The 24548-nt window shown below is 37.2% G+C and overlaps 2 protein-coding genes across 2 annotated transcripts; one reads left to right on the forward strand and one right to left on the reverse strand.

Moving 5' to 3' along the window:
* The first annotated feature begins 11865 nt into the window (after positions 1-11865).
* fzd8a (frizzled class receptor 8a) lies at positions 11866-14499 on the forward strand. Its single transcript, XM_051098350.1, has one exon. The coding sequence runs from the start codon at positions 12200-12202 to the stop codon at positions 13952-13954; it is 1755 nt and encodes a 584-aa protein (XP_050954307.1). The 5' UTR covers positions 11866-12199; the 3' UTR covers positions 13955-14499.
* Positions 14500-18788: 4289 nt separating this feature from the next.
* Positions 18789-21894, reverse strand: LOC127155827 (gap junction delta-4 protein). The gene is made up of 2 exons (XM_051098351.1): positions 21589-21894; positions 18789-20149 (listed from the first exon to the last, which is right to left on the reverse strand). The coding sequence occupies exons 1-2, from the start codon at positions 21650-21652 to the stop codon at positions 18945-18947; spliced, it is 1269 nt and encodes a 422-aa protein (XP_050954308.1). The 5' UTR covers positions 21653-21894; the 3' UTR covers positions 18789-18944.
* Positions 21895-24548: the final 2654 nt, after the last annotated feature.

The following is a 24548-nucleotide window of genomic DNA, read 5'->3' on the forward strand; positions in this document are numbered from 1 at the left end:
TCTCCTTACCTTTCTTTCTGTCCTTCCCTCCTTGTGTCTTTCTTCAGATCCACATGGCCTGTCTTCCACCGTTTAGCTGTCTAAAATGAAGAAAAACAGAAAGAGTTGAGAGTAGGGTTGGGTCATTTATGTTGGATGGTCAGCTGATCAGGATGGCCGACTTGTCATCCACCTAGTGGGTTTTTCATCTAGGCCACTCAGGCTATCAGATAATGTTTACTAATAGCTATTTAGACATTGGTTTAGGACATTTACATTCAATTCTATTCTGGACTTAAACACATACTCTGCAACAAATTCCCAGTGGATAAACCGAGTCTCACCCTTCAATATTCGTATTTATTGTGTTTTGCTCAGAAATGCATTACACTGCTAACCCCTGCTGTAAATTACAGGGTAAATAACTGTAAAATAGGCAGTGTTTTGCTGTAATACAGTAAAACATTATTGTAAATTACTTGATGTATCCATTACAGGTAACAACTGCATGCATCTTAAGGCACACAGGCTGACTGTCTTATTCTGAACATGAAGATGTTGCCCATTTAAAGCAGCCATGTGATTGATTAAGTGCTCTGTCAATCAATTCAGTTGCAGCAAGTAATGTTTTAAGCCTTAAAATGAACTAGTTGTTGGAGGATGAAATATGTGACCCTGGACCGCAAAACCTCTCATAAATAGCACGGATATATTTGTAGCAATAGCCATCAATATATTGTATGGGTCAAAATTATACATTTTTCTTTTATGCCAAAAATCATTAGGATATTAAGTAAAGATCATGTTACACAAAGATGTTTTGCAAATTTCCTGCCGTACATATATAAAAATATGGAAGCTCGTTTCCACCACTGAATATTTTTTTTTTTTTAAAAAGTTATTGCGACTTATCTCACAATATATAAAGATATATCTCACAAGATATAAGCTCGCAATTGCGAGACTGATATGGTCACAGAATTGCGAGTTTATATCTCATAATTCTGACTTGATTTCTCAGAATTGCAAGATTATATCACAAAATTCTGACTTTAACTCGTGATTGCAAGTTTATATCACGCAACTGTGCCTTTATTTCTCAGAATTGTGAGTTTATATCATGCAATTCTGACCTTTTTTTTTTTATATAAACTCGCAATTCTGAGAAAAAAAAAGTCAGAACTGCGAGATACAAACTCACAATTCAGAGAAAACAAGTTTAAACGAGAAATAAAGTCAGAATTGAGTTTATATCTCGCAATTCTGACTTTATTTCTCACAATTTTGAGTTTATATCCCACAATTGTGAATTTATAACTCGCATTTGTGCCTTTCTATCTCACAGTTCTGAAAAAAAAGTCAGAATTGCGAGAAAAAAAAAAGTCTCAATTACCATTTTTTTATTTTTATTCAGTGCCGGGCTTCCATATAAAAACTTGCTAATGCATGCAGGGAAATTTTCTCAACTTTTTTTTTTTTTTTTTTTTTGCACCCTCAGATTCCAGATTTTCAAATAGTTGTATATCAAATATATATCAAATTTTCAAATATCTCAGCCAAATATTGTCCTATCCTAACAAATCATAAATCAATGGAAAGCTTATTGAGCTTTCAGATGATATATAAATCGATTATTTATTGACCCTTATGACTGGTTTTGTGGTCCAGGGTCACATATTTGTGAGGGTTTATAAAAAATAATATGTAAAGTTAAATTGCTTTTATGTTGTCTTGCCCTAGTGAAAAATTAATATGCTAAAATGTATTTAAAATACATTTATTTCATGCTACATACACTACAAATACATTTACATATAATGTACTTAATAAAAATACCCTGCAATTTTACTTTTAGTACACTAAACTGGTATTTATGGAATCTAATTTTGTGCTCAATGCACTTTTATTGTGTTGAAGTCCAACCAAATATATACTTTATATTTATATTATATTTATTTAATTATATTTAATTGTGAAAGTAGAAACTATTTAAATTAAAAGTAGTAATATTTCAAGTATACTTTAGGTACACTTTAAATATCTTGCATTTAAAGACTGATATTATTTAAAGATCACACAATCATCAATAGTGACATTAAAACATATTTTGTGCATTGTGCACAGGTAGTACACCAAATAAAGTTTAATTATGATTTTTATATCAGTACGTCTCAAGCGATATGTAAGAAAATATGCTAATACACTTGAACTATGCATTTTAAATCTATTACTTTTATAGGGTGGACTTGCTCGGTACCAGAAAGCTACATTGTTAGCTTGTTTTTTGCCTCTCTTTACAACTTTCAGTAACACCCTTGTTGTTACACATTGGTGTTGTTTATTTATTATAAATTTTTGTTATATTGTAAAGGGAAAGAAAAGAATGTATTTGATTATGATTTTTACTAAGGTTATTTTGCTAATAAAAAAAAAAAATGTGATTGATTAACTTGGTCATAAACTAGCAGTGTTTTGATTTAAGTATAATATGTTCTGACTTAATTTTGTGTTGTGTATTTAGATTTTACCAAATTAATAAAATATATTCTTATGAACATTCTATATGCTTTCATTTTTTAAGTGTTTTATTGTATCATTTTATAACACCAGAACGACTAAAAGTGCCAACAGTTCTGCCAATTATTCACAGTAATTTTGATTCACAGCATTGTTGACAGCTGATAAGACTTTCACTTGGAAAATTAAGGACTAAAGGTATTGCTCTATCATGACAGGTTTTATTTAAATGTTCTGTGAATAGAAGATATATTTAATAAAATGGCATTTTCAGCCTCTAAAGGCATAATAATCAACCAACACATTTTAAAATGAATGAATACCAGTCATATTTATGATGTGGGGTTCACAATATTGAATAGCCAATATATTTCTTCTAATGGTTGGTGATCAACCTTTGAACCCAAAGTCCTGTAACCTCATACACTATAGTTCAAATAAACAGATAACGAGTGAACTGAGAACTGAACTTGAAAAGCAGCTGCCAAAAAAGAAAAAGTTTCACAAAGAGTAAATTGATATACGTCATATGCATTTAACCTTATGTTAATCTAAAATAATAATAATAACTAGATGTGTTAAGTTTGAGAACAAACTTTGAGTTGGCTTGAGAAAGCCTAGCCTGAAAGTTTGAAGCCGTTGTACAAGTATTAAAGTGGATGTTGCTATCATGATTTAACACATTGCTTACATGATTTAACATGTTGTTAGCATGTTTTAACATGATTAAGTTGTTGCTTGCATTTTTATAGGTTGTTTACAGTATTGTTAGTATGATTTGCATGTTGTTAGCATGTTACTAGCATGTTGTTAGCATGATTATTAAATTAATAACATGATTCTAGCATGATTAGCAAGTTACTAGCATGTTTATAGCCTGGTTAGCATTTGCTAGCATGTTTCTAACATCATTAACATGGTACTAACATGTTGTGGACATGAATTTCAAGTTACTAGTATGCTGCTAGCATGATTAACCAGTTACTAACATGTTGCTAGCATGATTAACAAGTTACTAGCATGTTGTTAGCATGATTAACAAGTTACTAGCATGTTTATAGCCTGGTTAGCATGTTGCTAGCATGTTTCTAGCATGATTAACATGTTACTAGCATGCTGCTGGCATGATTAGCAAGTTACTAGCATACTGCTAGCATGATTAGCCAGTTACTAGCATGTTGCTGGCATGATTAGCAAGTTACTAGCATTTTGTTAGCATAATTCACGTTACTTGCTTGTTGCTAGCATGATTAACACATTACTAGCATGTTAACATGCTTAGCAAGTTACTAGCATGATGCTAGCATGATTAGCATGTTGCTAGCATGATTATCAAGTTACTAGCATGTTGCTAACATGATTAGCAAGTTACTAGCATGTTGTTAGCATAATACACGTTACTTGCTTGTTGCTAGCATGTTACTAGCATGATTAACATGTTACTAGTATGTTCTTAACATGATTAGCAAATTACTAGCAAGATGCTAGCATGATTAGCAAGTTACTAGCATGTTGCTAGCACGATTAACATGTTTAAACCAGCTAATACCAGTTGATTCAGTAAAAAACAGCTAAAACCAACCTAGGCTGGTTGTCTTGTCTTAGCTAGTTTAAGCTGAAAATAGCTGGTTTAACCTTGGCTGGTCTTTTAGCAGGTCTCCCAGCTTGGCCAGCTAAGACCAGCCTGACCAGCTAAAAAGTGGCCAAAACCACTTTAAAACAAGCCTGGGAGACCAGCCAAAGCACCCATTCAGCTTAGGCTGATTTTAACTATTTTTTAAATAGGGAGTTGCTAAGCTTTGCTATAGTAATAAGCAGCTTAGATGTACCATAGTTTTCGTTGTATAAAAGTTTTCAGATTTTAGGTGTTTTTTATAGTCTGGTTTTCAAAAAAGCAAAAAAAAAAACACGTAAGCTGGATCAGTTAGAAAACATATAGCAACTATACAGCTTTCTCAAGCCAAATTATTAATAACAATAATACTAATAATAATAATAAATGTTTATCTTTAAAATAAGCATTACTAGGTCATTATATTAAATTATATTATATTATATTATAATATTATATTGTACAGTAACATCAGAAACCCAATATCTGTGTAATTAACTGTACTTAGGAACATTTATCACTGCATAACACCTAATATGAATTACCATTATTCAGTTATTCAATGCAGCAGGAAGTTACAAACATTCCTAACCTTATGTCAAAACACTGTCAATCGTCTCTCCACACTCCTTGGTTTTTACTGATGCATGCTCTATGGTATATAATAACCTGCTGATTTGAGGTACACAGACACAGCGAGCAGATCTATGAGAAGGATGTCGTGTCTTGTGTGCTCTCAGCGGTGGATTGATTAGCAGGGCCGGCCCTGTTTGTCAAGGTAATGAGGTGAAGGTGAGGGGACACCCAGGGAGCGCGCTCCACCACCTCAGGGGACCCAAGAGGGGCTCCAGCCCCACCTGCAACTGATTAGCTGCCAAGCCCAAAGAAAACACGTGCTGATGAGGATGGGGGGCTGGGCCGCCCTCCCCCACCTCCGTCCCTCTCTATGGAGAAATGTGGGGGCCTGGGTAAAGAACAAACATAGCAAAACAATTCCTAAACACAGTCTTTAAACAAGGCTGTTAATTGACTTCGCGGCAGTCAGACAACACGCTAGCTCTTTGCTGAAATCTAGTGACCTGCCTTAAGGTATCCTGTTAAGTTTACATGAAAACCTGTCAGGTGCGGTTGCCGGATATTATAAAGAGCTAATTGTTACTGTTACTGTAAGTGATGCAAAAAATATCCCGCACGTAAACTAGAGAGAGTAATGCTGTGTGGACACCAAAAGTAAGGAATTTAATTATCGGGTGAGTAGATTACATACAAAGTCAATGCAAAGACACGAAAAAACACAAATTTGTGCCAGGTGACGCGAATGGCACAAATCAGGTATCAGAATTTTTTTTACAATTTATGTGTTTATTCACGTAAGTGACAGAAAAAACATCCTGCAAATAAACTAGAGCGTAAGTCAAAAAACATACAGTTTAAGTTACTCACATAAGTTCTTTACTGATTGGCTTGCACAACAACTTGTCATGCAAATTTTCAATTCTCAAGATGATTTTTTTTTACTTGGACGGAAGACACAATATCATACGCTTGCGGCAAGTGCATCAACCAGTTTGCATCATTTGCATCACCCAGAGCATTGACTTTGTATGTAATCTACTCGCCCAATAATTAAATTCGCTTTTGGTGTGCACACACCATAATGCAATGCAAATATTCGCTTCACGTTTGGTGTGCACACACCATATCATGACACATTAATAATGCAATAAACATTAAATTACAGAAAATGCGACTCAAAACACCTTAATATACAGTACATTACTATAAGAATAAAATAAGAAAAAAACAAGGGACTTCTGGGAATGTCCATTTACTGCTTTTCACTGTAAATTATTTGATAATTCATTGTTTTTAATTGCAAAAAAACATAAATGTGACAGTATTTTACAGTAATGTTAAGCCACTTACAGTGTTTCACTGTAAATAGTAAGGTGACCTACAGTTAACCGATTACTGTAGCATCTTTGCAGTCTGTTTTTCTGTATTTCATTACAGTGTATCTTTTACCTTAGACAGCTAACTTTTGCACTCTTTATGCAATCAAACAGCAGATTCAACTCACAGCTGATTTCAGAGCTTGGTGTTAGCATGTTGCTAAGCTAACAATGAGTACTCTAATAAACATTACAAAATAGCACGCTGTACACAAATATTTTTGTAAAAATAGGTAAATAGTTTCTAAAGTGTATTTACAATCTACAAATGTATCAGTCTGTATGCCTTTCATTATTTTTTCACTGAACTTGTTGCAGTGTGTTCTAGGATGCATGAAAGTATCAGTTCTTTAGTGATTGGCCTCTGTTTACATTTGGTTTAATGTTGCAAAGCGGGCAGCTCACTACATTTTGGAACAGTACTGCTTTCTTGAGACGCAGGATTTGGTAGAGGAGAAACGCATGTTCTCTCACACCCTGACAGACAGCTACAGACAGCTTAATTGTCTCAATAGTGTCTCCTCTTGACCTCGGGTAAATCAGCTATAAGACAACTAGCCCTAAAGAAGAATTTTCACATGCTCTCTGTCACTCAATAACTGCAGCCTGAACCATAAATCTGAGTTTAGCGGCGGTTCACAGTGAATCATTACCTGTCCACCGAGCGGCCCGCATTAATGGCTGACTCTCTCGCTCTCATATCTTACACCTTCCCACTCTTTATAACCAAGACAGATTTCAGATAGATGTTTTCTCTGGTCTAGAGTGTGCTAAAGTGTGTGGTACTAGGCAAATACACATTCTGCTCTATTAGTCTGGCTGAAAGCCTTAATGAAATGTAAACACCCTGATAAGATTCCTGCAGATGTAATCACGCTGTGTAACCAATCCATACATACTATGCTAATGGGTTACACACACAGACAGTGTTTCATTAACATGTTCAATGTCATTAGGATTCCTATACTGAGAGATGATTACTGGAAACAAGATTACTTAAGTTGTTATTGTTAAGTGAAAATTGGAAAACTAATAATTGCATTCCTTGAAGGAATGTTGCAGGTTTAAAACCAATTAAAATTATCCACATAATTTGTGGCATTATGCATTACTACAGAAAATAATCTGAACTTGTCCCTTACTTAAAAATAGAGATATTGTGTTTAAATATTACTACAATTTAAAAGAACTGTCTTCTTTTTTGAATATATTTTCAGATGTAATTTATTTTTGAGATCAAAGCTGATTTTTCAGCATCATTAGTCCAGTCTTTAGTGTCACATGATCCTTCTAAAATCATACTAATATGCTGATTTGCTGCTCAAGAAACACATATATTTTTTAATTGTAACAATATTTAAAAATGTAATTGAATTTGCTAAACTTGCAAATAAAAGAAAGATATAAAATAATAATAACATTATTATTATTATTATTATTATTATTATTATTATTATTATTATTATTATTATTATTATACTATAATTACCCGGATAAAGGGAACAAGCTGAAGGAAAGAGAGATTATATTACTATAATTATACCTTATATTTATATTTTACATTCTGAGCAGTTAAATCATCTGAAATGTACACTTTACCTGCGTTGATATACATTTGAATTAAAAAATACATATATTTATTTATTTATTATTCTGTAATAAATTATATTAAATAGAAAACTCAAGGAAAAAACAACAACAATAATAGATTGTCTGACATACCTTAAAAAAATAAGTTTTAAATGTATTTTCAGATGTAATTTATTTCTGTGATCAAGGCTGATTTTTCAGCATCCTTACTCCAGTCTTTGGTGTCAGATGATCCTTCAGAAATCATTCTAATATGTTGATTTGCTGCTCAAGAAACACACACACACACACACACACACACACATACATACATATATATATATATATATATATATATATATTTTTTTTTTTTTTTTTTTTTTTTAACAATATTTACAAATGTAATAAAATTTGCTAAACTTGCAAATAAGTGAAAGACATAAAATACTACTACTACTAATAATAATAATAATAATTATTGTTGCTGTTGTTGTTGTTTTGTCGTTGTTGTTGTTGTTTTTCTTCTTCTTCTTCTTATCATTATTATTATTATTATTAATAATAATATTTATACTACTATAATTACCCTGATAATGGAAGCAAGCCAAAGGAAAGAGAGATTATATTACTATAATTATATTTAACATTTATATTTTACATTTTAAGCAGTTAAATAATCTGAAATGTGCACTTTGCCAGTATAAATTTAAATTTAAATAATTTAAATTTAATTTTAAATTTATTTATTTATTTATTTGAACAAATTCTATTAAATAAATTGTAAATAAATTGTGGAATAAATTACATTAAATAGAAAATTAAAGGGAATAAAAAAAAACAATAATAGATTGTCTGACATACCTTGAAAAAAATAGGTTTTAAATGTATTTTCAGATGTAATTTATTTCTGTGATCAAGGCTGATTTTTCAGCATCATTACTCGAGTCTTTGGTGTCAGATGATCCTTCAGAAATCATTCTAATATGTTGATTTGCTGCTCAAGAAACACACACACACACACACACACATATATATATATATATATATGTACATATATATATATATATATATATTTTTTTTTTACACAATATTCACAAATGTAATAAAATTTGCTAAACTTGCAAATAAGTGAAAGATATAAAATACTACTACTAATAATAATAATAATAATTATTATTATTATTATTATTATTATTATTATTGTTGTTGTTTTGTCGTCGTTGTTGTTGTTTTTCTTCTTCTTCTTATCATTATTGTTATTATTATTATTAATATTTATACTACTATAATTACCCTGATATTGGGAGCAAGCCAAAGGAAACAGAGATTATATTACTATAATTATATTTAACATTTATATTTTACATTTTAAGCAGTTAAATAATCTGAAATGTACACTTTGCCAGTTTAAATTTAAATTTAAATAATTTAAATTTAAATTTATTTATTTATTTGAACAAATTCTATTAAATAAATTGTAAATAAATTGTGGAATAAATTACATTAAATAGAAAATTCAAGGGAATAAAAACAACAATAATAGATTGTCTGACATACCTTAAAAAAAATAAGTTTTAAATGTATTTTCAGGTGTAATTTATTTCTGTGATCAAAGCTGAAGTTAATAAAAAAATAAATAAGTAAAGTTTTAGTGCATTTTCTTATTATATCCATATATTCACATTACATAATAGATCATATCTATCTATCTATCTATCTATCTGGCTTAAAGAGACTTGTTACAGACTGCAAAAGGTCTAAGACTCATAAACAAAGACCACAATTTAGTATGTTTTGACTGAATAAATGAAAGAAAAAAAGAAAGAAATAAAGAAAGAAAGAAAGAAAGACCATTTTAAAGCTCAAAATGTATTATCATTTTGTAAACATTCAACATTAAAAATCTTTTAATTGCAATTGATTACTTATAATAGCCCGAAAACAATTTGAAGAGATTGCATAGAAAGTGCAAAAGAAATCCACATTGAGCTCCACATTGTAATACTGGAATACTATTTGAATGGTTCTCTTACTTGTAGAAATTAATTCCCATCTGAAGCTTCATAATCCGCGCTTTAGAAATAATAATACGCGCACAAAGAATCCTTAGGCCTGATACACGAGAAGGCGTGTTATTCTGGCTGATGGCCACAGGCCACCATTTCAGCTCTTTCTAAAGACTCATTCAATGGTGATTTGAAAATTAACTTTCGAACAGATGCACTAATTCCATTTGTACTCTGGAATGCCCGGGCACTATGTAACCCAAGCCCGGCCGGAGCTGGGATAGAGCCAGGGTAAAAGGTTACGCTCCAACTGCTGGAGACTAGAGTGCGCTCTATCTTCCTGTTAATCAATATGGCTGGGGGAATAATGGACATAATCAGTGAAAGCGATTCTACTTTTCATCTGCCCGCATTTGCCACAAGCCTCAGAGGGCACACCTGTTCCTAAATCCCTGCGAGTTTCCCTAAAGAAAGGAGTAAAATAATTATCGCGATATCGGAGCTCAAAGAGAAGAAAAACAAACCGGCGCGACAGGTTTCGGGTTTGTGATGTCCCATAACGTCATCGCAGCTTTGTAATGGAAATCGTTAAACAGTTGTAGCAGAGCAAACAGCTTTATACATATTAAATTTAGGTAAATGTAATTACTCCTGATGGACGTATGGGCCTTTTAAGGCGCCGAACAATGGTTCAAAGAGATCACACGTAAAATCTGTTAAAAAACTCCTTCTGTAGCTATTGAACATGAAAGTATTTGTGAAGGAGCTCTTTAATCATGTTTTACACTCTCTAATTTTACTATTACATTGCGTTTCCTTTAAGACGGCCTGTGATAATGAGTTGGGGGAAGGGTTTGCTTGTCCGCTGCCACTGTTTAACAAACTGCTTTGCTTGTTCTTGAGTTTGCAGTAATTACATCCTCTGCAGGAGCTCCGCGCATCCACACCTCCATTAAAACATCAACTCCCCGCTCCGCCAGCGGGACAACCCCCCGCTGGGCCCTATCATTCACAAATTAACCCCAATACATTAGGGGGCCCGATGAGACGGACTCTTGCTGTAGTTTTTATATTTTATATCCATGCGGAGTTTCATAAAATAATAGGTTGAAATAATGAGGTTCTGAGAGTAAACATTCGCTGGTGAAATTGCAGCCGGACACAAAGCCGCAAATTCAAACAGATGAATGTTCATGTAAATATAAAGCTGGATAAATAAGCTTTCCATATGGTTTGTTAGAATAGGACAAGATACAACTATTTAAAATCTGGAATCTGATGGTGCAAAAAAAAAAAAAAAAAAAGAATTGAGAAAATTGCCGTTAAAGTTGTCCAAATGAAGGTCTTAGCAATGCATATTACTAATCAAAATTAAGTTTTGATATATTTACAGTCAGAAATTTACAAAATATCCTCACAGAACATGATCTTTACTTAACAGCATAAAAGCAAAATTGATCATTTTGACCCATACAATGTATTTTTGGCTACTGCTACAAATATACACACTACTTAAGACTGGTTTTGTGGTCCAGGGTCACATTTGTGCTTTTAAAAAATAATAAATTAAATTTTGAGCAGTCAGATCACCTTAAATTTACATTTGACCTTATGCAATGATATACATTTGTATAAGAAAATCTCACTGAAACAATGAAAGAAAGAATTTATCTTCATGTACTGCTATTAAATAAATATTTTTTAATACATCTGACCATTTTGCAGCACAAATAATGCATCTTTTGGTTTATTTGTTAATTTAATTTAATGCAATTTAATTTATTTCCTTTTTAGAACATTTTTACCAACAGCATAACAAATAGAAAATTAAATAAATTCTATTAAATCGAAATTTCAAGAGAGAGAAAAAAGGAATAATAATAAACGTGTCTGACATCCCTTAGAAATTAGTTTTGCATCCTATTACATCTATAGACAGTTCATGTAAACAAAGACATCAAATAACATAAAACCATACATTAGGAATTCAATGCAAACGCTGATTTTATGTATTGAGTTTGTTTTATGTATGATCTCCCTCCTTGAGGCACAAACTTGTATCTTTGATCTAATTTGTGTTCCCTTTCAAAAACAACATTCTGCAATTGTACACCTTGAGCAAACGTGATTGACACGTCTCGGCGACCCGCCCTCGGCGCTTTGCGATTGGCTATCCGCGCATGGGGGGCGTGTCCGCTCGGCTGTCTTTTATACTCGGTGCGTCCTACTCCACGGCACTGATTTGTATGAGAAAGGCTGTTGCGAACAGCACGAATGTAGAAAACGCGTTTACACCGGGAGTGTTTTTGTTACCAGAGAAGTTTAGAGTATTGAAACGCGGCTTTATTTTGGAACGAATCGCTGGAGCGGGAACAAGGAGAGGAAATACGAGACGCTTGCATTTATTCCCTCAGCCATTTTGCCTGCGCCCGGCCGAGGGCTATTTATTCTCGGTATGCAACCCAACCGCGACTCCGTGCCAAACAAGTGAAGCGGAGATGGGTCTGCTCTTCAAGATCTGAACTGAACTGTTTCCAGCGCTGCATTGCTTGTGTTGACAGGGGATGGGGGAAAACAGAATGGAGTGCTACCTGTTGGGGATTTACCTGTTCCTGGCGCTTGCCCTGCTGCCCCGCTCGAGCGGCACCACGGCCAAGGAGATCACCTGTCAGGAGATAGCCGTTCCTCTGTGCAAGGGCATCGGCTACAACTACACCTACATGCCCAACCAGTTCAACCACGACACGCAGGATGAAGCCGGCTTGGAGGTGCACCAGTTCTGGCCTCTGGTGGAGATCCAGTGCTCCCCGGATCTCAAGTTCTTCCTGTGCAGCATGTACACCCCCATATGCCTGGAGGACTACAAGAAGCCCCTGCCGCCGTGCCGGAGCGTCTGCGAGCGAGCCAAGGCGGGCTGCGCCCCGCTCATGCGGCAGTACGGCTTCCCTTGGCCGGACCGCATGAGGTGCGACTTGCTGCCCGTGCAGGGAGCGCCAGACACGCTGTGCATGGACTACAACCGAACCGACTCCACCACGGTGTCGCCTGTGCTGTCCAAGCCCACCAACTACCCCAGCAAAGCCTTCAATCCGCACAAAAAGAAAAGCGGGAGAGCGGGTGTCGGAGCCAAAGCGAGTAAACCCTGCGAGCCGGGCTGCCAGTGCCGCGCGCCGATGGTGGCGGTGAACAGCGACCGACACCCGCTGTACAACCGCGTCAAGACGGGTCAGATCCCGAACTGCGCCATGCCGTGCCACAACCCGTATTTCACCCAGGACGAGCGGACTTTCACGGCCTTCTGGATCGGACTGTGGTCGGTGCTGTGCTTCATATCCACCTTCGCCACCGTCGCTACCTTTCTGATCGACATGGAGCGGTTTAAATACCCCGAGCGCCCGATTATTTTCCTCTCGGCGTGCTACATGTTTGTGTCCATCGGCTACATCGTGCGACTAATTGCCGGGCACGAAAAGGTGGCGTGTAATCGCGAGTATGACGTGGAGCACATTCACTACGAGACCACCGGCCCCGCGCTGTGCACCGTTGTGTTTTTGTTGATCTACTTCTTCGGCATGGCCAGCTCCATATGGTGGGTCATCCTCTCGCTCACCTGGTTCCTGGCGGCGGGCATGAAGTGGGGCAACGAGGCCATCGCGGGCTACTCTCAGTACTTCCACCTGGCCGCCTGGCTCATCCCGTCCATGAAGTCCATCGCCGTGCTCGCGCTGAGCTCGGTGGACGGCGACCCGGTCGCCGGGATCTGCTACGTGGGCAACCAGAACTTGGACAACCTGCGGGGCTTCGTGCTGGCGCCGCTTGTGATCTACCTGTTCATCGGCACCATGTTTCTTTTGGCTGGATTTGTGTCGCTCTTTAGGATCAGGAGTGTCATTAAGCAAGGCGGCACCAAGACGGACAAGCTCGAGAAGCTGATGATCCGAATAGGGATCTTCACGGTGCTCTACACGGTTCCCGCCACCATCATCGTGGCGTGTTACTTCTACGAGCAGCACAACAGACAAAGTTGGGAGATCACTCATAACTGTTCGTGTTTATTGGAGCAGGAGATCAAGAGGCCGGACTATGCCGTCTTCATGCTCAAATACTTCATGTGCCTTCTGGTGGGCATCACCTCTGGAGTTTGGACCTGGTCGGGCAAGACGCTGGAGTCCTGGCGGAGTTTCTGTACGCGCTGCTGCTGGGGCAGCAAGGGCTCCGGTGGCTCCATGTACAGTGACGTGAGCACGGGATTAACGTGGAGGTCCGGTACCGCCAGCTCGGTGTCCTGCCCCAAGCAGATGCCTTTGTCCCAGGTCTGAAACGAGAAAACCCCTGTTGATTGCCGGGGGGGTCTCTCTTAGTCTTTCAGTCGTTTGCATACAAATGAACTTGTTGATGGTTTCTATTAGCGGACGAACTGGTTGAAACAATGCAGCGGTGCAGAAACAATTACGTTGCGCTAATTCCATTCTATTGATATGGACATGACATGCAATCAGTCATTCTTAAGGAGAATTCGGGCATTACATTGTTCCTAGTGGAGTAACACATGTCCCCAACTTGCAGCATTTCGTGTCATTTACTTTTACACGTTGTTGGAAGACAAGTGTTTCAATTGTCTGAACAATCAAAGATGGTTTAAATAAGCCTTAATGTTTTAGTGCCCTATTATTGTTATTGTTATTATATACGGGTTGTCGTTCTCTTTTTCTTTTTTAATTGCGAAATGTATTTATACAAACTTGTAAATGGTGTATAAAAGATGATTTATAAAATTATTGTAAATTTGTACATAGTGTAGATGCCACATGAAAAGCAAATATGACTTTTATTTTGACAATAAAAACTTTTTGAGAAATCTGAATTTCTCCAGTTTTCTGAGGAAGCTTCTGGTAATGAGTGCTCCGCGTCGGCTCTTTGTGGTCATCCCCATTGAAGATGCTTTGCAAAGATGCTTTTGTGGGTTCTGTTGAGAGAAACTCTTTTAGCTATCTGAGGCCTAATTAGAGACAAGGGCCTTGTGTTGGAGAATCTCCATAATTGTTGAACCCTTCACGTGCTCGCTACTTAATTTACTAAGAGAGGGCCGGGGAATGGGGTTTAAATGCAGGAAACGGGTCCTTTTCATCTGGGGAAACTTTGATCTTTCTTTTAAAGTCTAGAATAAAGGTGCCATGTAGATAGAACCTTTAGACTGATGCGCCAAGTTTTTTAATGTCTAATTTGAGACCGTTGTCCTTTGATCGACGTTATAGAAATTTTTTGAAGCTCGGGGCCCCAGCCATGTTTTGTTAGAGAAAACCTGTGACAGTTTGATTTTTTTTTTTAACACTATCAAAACGTCCTTTTTGAATTTCAGCTGTATTAATAGTAGTTACACTCACAGAGACGGTGAATGAAAACCTACAGGTGGTCCCTTACGTAATCCACAGAGCTGTTTTGTGAAACTCCAATGGAGATGCTTAGACAAAGAGTGACACTGAAATTGTTGCAAAATGAAATGGTTAGTTTTGTATTCCATTACACACCAGTTATGTTTTAGAATCTAACTGGATTGTCTTATAACAATATTTCTGTGTATATTTAGCAAATGTAAAATGGTCTGCATACAACTGAACAATAACTGGGTTCATAATCAGTTAACTCGTGCTAAACCAAAGGACACCAGGGTGCTTATAAGAAATATTTTGTGTAATTATATTCTATAAACAGTTAGGTTAGTTTAAACATTTCACATCGATATTGTATTTTTAACTGAGTTGTCACACTTTTTCCAATGTCTGTTAGCACTTAAAAAATGGCCTGCTCTGGTATTTCCATCTTTACACGCACAAACAAACATTTTGGTGGATTTGTGATGCTTTAAAGAGAGAAGGTAAGAGATAGTGGAAATCAATGTTAAGTCCTTCATAGAAAAAAGTTAAAAAAAAAATAAATAAAATAAAGCATGTTAAGGAAGTGCACGACCATAAATTTAAAACAAATTTCAGAATGCATTCCTATTAAACTTCTGACAACAATAACGCCATATTTTGCTGTACTGTGTCTCCACCTAGGGGCAAATGTGAAGATTTACAGATTTTTTACCAAGTATAATTTGCAGGACTATTTCGTCTTAAATCAAATACTGTAGTAACACATTACCAGATACTTTTTAAGTTGTTTTCACTTGTCAGTTAGTTTGTAGCTGTAATTAAGTAGCCATGGATATGTAAATTTCTACACATCCGTGAGCAATAGGCACGGACATTAAGTGCATTGTGTGTGTGAAAGCAGATACTTTTGTATAAGAAAGTGTGGAAATTATTTCCTGATTCACTAATACATAGATCTGTGCTTTCTTTAGAAATTAAATCTAGTGTAGATCAAGGCATTTCTTTATTAAGATGCAAATGTGTTAGTGGCAGAACATTAAATTGCATTAAAGGTCAACCATAAAAAAGTGTTACCTTGAAGCATACAAATAATATTTTGAAATATTTCATCCTTATGAATGCCATGTGTAACAGTTAAGCAATGAGACTTTAAATTCAGATTCGTTTATTGTCATTGTACTTACAACGAAATTATAAACTTGCTGAAGAATAATTAAATCATTAAATAAAGGATAATTAAATAAAGGCCATATTGCACATAAAGATTAAGAAATACACCGTGATGAGTTAAATAAAATGCTTAAATATAACTGCAAATGAATGGTTCGTAAAGGATGTATAAGAACAACTATTCATGTGCAGTCACATTGAGCACTTTATTTCACTCAGAACGGTGTAAGTTTTTTATTTATTTGTTTATTTGCTCTCTACGTGAAGGATAGTCTTTATTTAATTATTCTTCTATTTAAAAAAAAAAAATAAATAAATAAATAATAATAATAATAATAATAATAATAATAATAGTAGTAGTAGTAGTAGTAGTATTCAGTTCGCTTCACAGACACTAACTTAGAATGCAAAACAATTAGCAATCCATTTTCAGGACGTTTGTAGCCTATGCCTTATTAAGTAATCCTAAAAATTGTTACTGGCATGCAAATGACATTTCTATAAAATGTATCAACAAAAGCCTCATCCAGTAATCGCACATTACTATGATTTGCCTTTACACAACAGTGCTGAGAAAAGTAACTGGTACCACGTGACACGCCGTCCACGCGCTTCACAAAGCGGTCTGGACAATAAATTACACCTGAATAATAAGTCAAAGACTCGTAGTGATTTATTTATAATATACATGGAGGAGTTGAAATAAGGTTGTTATTATTATTATTATTATTAGCCCAGTGTTGCCTGACCAATTATAAACAACTTCCGGGGCGCTAGATTACGCCCATTTTACGACCCCTGCCACAATACAACTTACTATTTCAATAAAGATTCATTGAAGCCAGAGACGTGCAGTATCAGCTCCTGTCAGCAGAGAGCACTGAGTTCCAGCGAAAGCTTCACATGGGTTACAGGCTTCTTGGTTTCAAAACATCTCTTATCGTAATACCATGAATACGTCACATCAAGAACAAACTGATTGTGCAGTGTTCAAATACAGTCTTCATTTTTCTTTATTTTAAAACACGTTGTGCGCTAAATTCAATACTGTGGTAACAACACGATAAACATTTTCAAAAATCAAAATCACATGCGGCGTCTAATTTTGCAGCAATTACCGGGCAATTCTCACACCTAAAAAGAATTGACATGATAACTGTAAAACTGTAACTTTGTTGTAGTCTCTATATGCAATATGATGCAGTAAGGTAAATTATATTTTAGAATGTTTACAGTTACAGTTAAGTTTTAGTATAACAGCCTACAGATACATGCAAACAGTATAATTACATAAAGATAAATTTGGTTCATTCCCTGAGTCTCCTGAAGAAAGACGGTTGAAATAAAATAAATGCAAACGTAGCAGGACATTGATGTGCAAACATTTGCAGTAGTAAAGAATTGTCCATCTTCAGACTTGAGTTGTGCGCATGTCTGTCCACTAGAGGGCATGATTTATCAGTTTTTAATGTGATTATACATCTGTTACTCTGCAACTCTGTGTCGGGTGGCATACCAACAGTACACATTTTCCTAATCAAAAACACCTGATTTGACTCATTAGCACATTACTAGAGACATTACTAGAGTAAAATGTGGTCACATGAACTCACTTGAGTGGGGTCCAATTATCATCTTGAAAATGGTTATTTTCCATTTGAAATCCAGGTGTCATCACAATTGAATGAAATTAAATTTAAATGAGACTGAATGCGTTGCATTTTGAGATACAAGAGTTCATGCGGTCTGTCATTTTTGTAATAATCACCAGTTTCAAGATGTGTAATAAATGAAATATTACTAATATTTCTTTGCCCTTTTAAGGGGGAGTGTGATTTGGTCAGGTAATAAAGTAAAACAGTGCCAAAAAGTCAGTTGACTTGCAAACCATCTGACACCAGACTAAAGATTCCTAGCATCTAGCAGCAAAAGAAAGACAAAACCTACAACTACAAATCATCATCAGTGGTGTATAAGGACATTTCATAAATAGGCAGTTCCAGAAGTCCCTGGTGTACTTAATAAGACACATGGCTGACATTGTGAGGACAGGAGGGCTGCTGTCTAGGTGACTGTCCAAAGCTAACATGTCTAATTGTTCGCATGTCGCGGCTAGCTTTTGAGCGTCTGAAAGGCGCGCATCGTCTCGCTCTCGTGTTACACCAGCTTATGGAGCTCTATTTTAAGTGTTTGTTCTAAAGCTCCAAACCAAACCCCAGCGGGTCCTTGAAATAGCGTTACAAGTACCGCCATAAATACATAAGCAGCAAAGGCTGTAATTGCTTTATGATGGGGTGCTGTTGACTGACAATTGACAGTTCTTGAGATTTTGCAGGCTAGAGGATTTTGGAGGACCTTTAAAGCAGAAAGCACCTTCATACCCTCAGGGTTGTCTTGTTTGGTGGCCACAGCAAGTATGTCAGTCTTAGCTTAACCTCAGAGACCCTGGGTGGTTACAACAGACCTGTTTTTAGAAAGGCCTTCGGTGTCCCTTAATTGTAGTAGGGGGCAAGGCAGGTCAAGGCCCGTCTGGCTTGTGAAAGAAAGACAGCATGCACTAACACAAACAAGAGAGGCAGGTGGATGCTGATCCAAGGGTTGGCATGTGTGCATGACGTTGACATCTAATAATACCTCTCATTTCACCTTGTTTCTCCAAGTAATCTATTCCAATCAAGTCACTCTGTTCCAGTCAAGTGCCAATCGAATTTTCTTCAACTACAATGCATCAAAATTAAAGCTTCTTAGTCACCTGGAGAGAAACTCAAACCCATTCTGACCTCTTCTCGTGTCCATCTCCATTGCAAGTTGGTACGTCCTCACCAGTGGTCATTTCTACCAAAGTATATTGCCCTAGTCTTCTGGTACACACCGCTGTTGCTCCCGAGACATCAATTGCACCTTGAGCAGCTAGTTTGTCCCTTCGTGGAGGTGGAGGAGGTTTGAGACGACCGCGTTTACTAACTCTGATTGATCTAGGAGTCCCCAAAGCCTCACTGGGGTACAGTGCCACTTCACTGCCTTCTCTTATCATCCCATCTTCTTGGGTGGGCTGGTAGCTACTGCTGTCATCATTGTTGTTGGAACCAGGCATTCCAGCAATTGTAGGCATTCCTCCAAGTGTTGAGGGTGGTGGAGGGTCATCGTCCAAAAGAATGGAAGCAGCTTCATCGCCGCTTGAGTTTCTGATCCCTCGTTTGCAGAACACTCCTGGTGCCATCACATCTTGAGTCGGCGGCATACTGGCGTCCACACCTTGATTCCCATTACCGGACAGGTAGTACTGCTCCTCTGCGTACATCTTCTCTACTAGCATCTTTCCTTTGCTTTTTTGCCTCACGGAGCGTTTGACGGCACAGATTAGGTCGCACACGTTCAGCAGCAAGGACAAAGCGGCTGCCCCCAACATGAAGTTCAGCATGATGGTTTTCTCAGTGGGTCTAGAGATGTAGCAGTCCACCATTGTTGTGCAAGGTGGCTGCTGACACATGAAGCGTTTGGGGATGTGGAAGCCAAACAAGTAGTAATGTGCAGCTCCAAATCCAGCTTCTACAAGTATCCGAAGCAAGAGATGGAATATGTAGGCTCCTGTGAAGTACTGCAACCGCCCATTCTCAGCCTTCACAACGGTCTTACAAAGAGATGCTTTCCTGAACGATTCTTGATGGATCTTATAGATGGAGTCTGCTTTTATGGACTCGGAAGTTCCGCTATCTGCAGGAAGACTGGAACTCACTTTGTGGATCACATAGATGATGAACATCACATAGGGAAGGCACAGTGTGGTGAGCTGCACCAGCCAGAATCGGAAGAGGGAAAGAGGGGCAAACATGTCGTAGCACACGTTGGCACAACCAGGCTGAATGGTGTTACACACAAATCGTTCCTGCTCATCCTGGTAGAGGGGATAACCAGCAAACAGCAAGACCAGGATCCTTAGGAATACCACCAGGACGAGCCATGCTTTCCCTAAGGAGCAAAGAACACAGTTATTTGTCATTTTGACTTATAATTTATAATGTTCAATATTATGTTAATGACAACATATAAGATATGTTCCAATGTGTTAGAGCTACTCCTGCTCCAGGGGACCCACTTTCCTACAAAGTTTAGCCCTAATCAAACACACCTGAAGCAACTAATCAAGCTCTTCAGGACTTCATGACAGTTCACAAGCAGGTGTCCTGAAGTAGGTTGGAAATAAACTTTGCAGGACAGCGGTTCCCCAGGAGCAAGTTTGAACACGTCTAGAATATCTATGGCAGAACATTGGCAGCAGGATCATATCAGCTTGGTAGTGCTTGATAGTGAATATTGTCCTCGATGTTATGACTTTTTTTTACTAACATTTACTAGCAACATCAACTAACCTTTGACAACCAGCAAGTACATCTTACACAAAGTACATCTAAATACATCTTCAACAAAGTATGTATTGTTTTACAGTTGAGGTCAAAAGTTTATATACACCTTGCAGAATCTGCAAAAAGGTACTAATTACTTTACCAAAATAAGAGGGATCATACAAAATGCATGTTATCTTTTTATTATTATTATTATTATTATTATTATTTAGTACTGACCTGAATATGATATTTTACATAAAAGATGTTTCCATATACATCCAAACGAGAAAATAATAGCTGAATTTATGAAAATTACTCAGTTCAAAAGTTTATAAAAGTTTTATATTGTGTTGCTATCTGAATGATACATAGCTGTTTTTTTTGTTTGTTTTTTTTGGTTTGTTTGTTTGTTTTGTTTAGTTTAGTTTAGTGATAGTTGTTCATGAGTTCCCTGGTTTATCCTGAACAGTACAACTATCACAGAAGGTTCAAATGCTCACTGATGCACCAGAAGGAAAAACGATTAATTTAGGGCTGGAGGGTGAAAACTTTTTGAATTTGAAGATCAGGGTAAATGTAACTTATTTTGCATTCTGGGAAACATGTAGAAACTTCTGTAGCTTCTGAAGGGCAGTATTAAATAAATATGATATTTGGGTAAAATAAGAAAAATGTACATTCTGTTCAAAAGTTTACACCCCTGGCTCTTAATGCATTGTTTTCCTTCTGGAACATCAGTGAAAGTTTGAACCTTCTGTAATAGTTGCATATGAGTCCCTCAGTTGTCTTCAGTGTGAAAAGATGGATCTCAAAATGATACAGTCATTGTTGGAAGGGTTCAAATACACAAAAATGCTGAAAAGCCAAAAAATCTGTAACACCTGAAGTAGGGCTACATTTCTGTGAAATGTTTTCCATGTACCAATGAGCCGTCTTTAAAACAAATATTTTGAAAATCTAATACAATTGCATTTATACATTGTAGGTTTGCTTTTAAATACCAAAAAATATTCTGGAACGACTGTTTAAATGTGTATTAAAATATCAAAAGCGTGCACATACCTATGAGGGTGATGTTGCGGTTCAATGTTATGAAGATCATTTCAGATGCAGTCTGTTTAGCCATCACAGCAACGCATTCAGTCTCTGGCCAAACCCGGAGACTACCGCACAGGATATCCCACTGGTCAACTCACAGCACACTTGATTCCACACAAGAAAACGATTTTACACTCTGTATAAAACTTAGTACAAGCGGGCATTACAAATAAGCCCCATTTACAAGCACTCAAAATCCTGGTCAGGTCCTAAACACCAGGTCGGGTGGAAACCGCAATGGCACAACTTATGTATATCCACCAACTTGGCTTCCCATCTTACTTCTGCCTCTGTCCTGACAACAACTGTTCTCAGACAACAGAAGACGAGAGATGTGAGCTCCATTGTGAGGCTATTCTTACCCACCAAAGGCATGTCGGCACGCAGGCCTTGCTGTGATATTTGGGCTCTGTTTGTTCTTACAGGAGAATAACTAGCCAGATCAGGCATCAAATAACCGTATTTAATTCTCATGTATGATGGAAAGCATTTCAATGACAGTTCAATGTCAGTCGCATGAGGTCTTGGTGGCAGAGTCCTTAGGAAAGACTTTGGTGTTGATGTGAATTTCAAAGTGGTGCATTTATTTAATCTAGTTAGGATACTGAAGACATTTGCATACCTGTATCTAAGTGTTTTGTTGGGTGTTGAAGTCATACAGCAAATTAAACTTTTGATATGAATTCTACAAGGACCGTTTTGGTTGGCTTCTCTTAGCATTGCACTAGGTTCCTAATATTATTACTATTAAAAAGAATCCCCTCTTTAGCTCTGTCCTTGAGGTGTTTGACATGACTGAATGCCACGGGATCAGAGGCGATCATAGTGGAATCTCTGGAAGCTTTTAGCCCTGTCTAAATGACCTCTGAATGAGGGACATCTGGACAGAGGGTTTGAAGGACTTGTGTTCTAATGAATGGAGACTTACGGGTGTGCAAACCATATTGGCAGCTGCTTGGGTAGCGAACACTTACTGTAAAACTTTTCGACACATTAAGTGAGAGGGGAAATTGTAGTGGACCTAAATTAGAGAATTATTTTGCAATCACTTAAGAAATAAAAATGTTAATGTATTCATTAACAAGAAATATTAGCAAAAATAAAGGCTATTTGCGTCAGACACTCTTGGGTTCTGCTGAAACAGTATTATTAAAGTGTCTTGGAAATGCAAGTATGGAAATTAGTCCTTTTTTTGGAACATGTTTATGAGATTGATTACACTAGGAGTACAGCAAATTGCATCCTGTTTTTAAAAGCGAGCAGGCGAGCAACAGTTTAATTTTATGCCTGCAAGGAAGAGACAATGCAAATCATACAGCATTTGCAAGTCTAACCAAATTTGTACTTTTCAGCACACAAATACATTTTCTACATTTGTAGTGATTGACGATTTAGAACAGATAGGCCTACTGTATGTCCCAGATGACTTACTACAGTCTAAAATATTTCAGTAATTTCATTTTTTCGTCTCTGTATCTCTGTAATTGGATTAGCATGCCGGCTCTGCTAGATAAAGACACATTCAAGGTAACTAGCAATGGCGTAGTTCACCAGGGACACATTTAGAGGTGCAAAGCCAAAGACTTAGGATGGAAACTCATGGACCATATGCTCTAGGTTCAGTATATGGCTTGCTGGTATAACTGATGCTTTATTTTTGGAGACTGAATTATGTATTTCATAGAATGATGTGCAATGCAATTTAGGGCTGTATTTGACAGTTTCAAAGAAAATTCATCAAACCTTTCTAGTTCCAACGTTCTATATCTTCAAGCAATGAACAGTAAATGTAATTTTGTACATAATTTAATTATTCACGCAAGTACATTACATACAAAGTCAATGCAAAGACGTTAATAGAGACGAATTCGTGCCGGACGACAAAATTTGTGAAGCAGTTGGCGCGGACATGCAGTATTCGCCTCAATCACGTATTCCACGAAAGTTTAATTGATTTAATATTTTATTTTATTTTATTTTATTTTTTTCTTTTTCGCAAGTTAAAAGATTTCAGCTCAAGCAGAAAATTCGCATGACACATTCTCGCACAAGCCAATCAGCGAAGAACCTATTAACACCTATTAACTATTTTAGCTGTGTGCTTAGGGTCATCGTCTTGTTGGAAGGTAAACCTTCAGCCCAGTCTGAGGTCCTGAGCACTCTAGAGAAGGTTTTCGTCCAGGATATCCCTGTACTTGGCCGCATTCATCTTTCCCTCGATTGAAAAACACCCCCACAGCATGATGCTGCCACCACCATGCTTCACTGTTGGGACTGTATTGGACAGGTGATGAGCAGTGCCTGGTTTTCTCCACACATACCGCTTAGAATTAAGGCCAAAAAGTTCTATCGTGGTCTCATCAGACCAGAGAATCTTATTTCTTACCATCTTGGAGTACTTCAGGTGTTTTTTAGCAAACTCCATGCGGGCTTTCATGTGTCTTGCACTGAGGAGAGGCTTCCGTCGGGCCACTCTGCCATAAAGCCCTGACTGGTGGAGGGCTGCAGTGATGGTTGACTTTCTACAACTTTCTCCCATCTCCCGACTGCATCTCTGGAGCTCAGCCACAGTGATCTTTGGGCTCTTCTCCCCCAATAGCTCAGTTTGGCCGGATGGCCAGCTCTAGGAAGGGTTCTGGTCGTCCCAAACGTCTTCCATTTAAGGATTATGGAGGCCACTGTACTCTTAGGAACCTTAAGTGCAGCAGAAATTTTTTTGTAACCTTGGCCAGATCTGTGCCTTGCCACAATTCTGTCTCTGAGCTCTTCAGGCAGTTCCTTTGACCTCATGATTCTCATTTGCTCTGACATGCACTGTGAGCTGTAAGGTCTTATATAGACAGGTGTGTGGCTTTCCTAATCAAGTCCAATCAGTATAATCAAACACAGCTGGACTCAAATAAAGGTGTAGAACCATCTCAAGG

The sequence above is a fragment of the Labeo rohita genome, chromosome 24, assembly GCF_022985175.1.
Source record: "Labeo rohita strain BAU-BD-2019 chromosome 24, IGBB_LRoh.1.0, whole genome shotgun sequence".
Taxonomy (NCBI): Eukaryota; Metazoa; Chordata; class Actinopteri; order Cypriniformes; family Cyprinidae; genus Labeo; species Labeo rohita.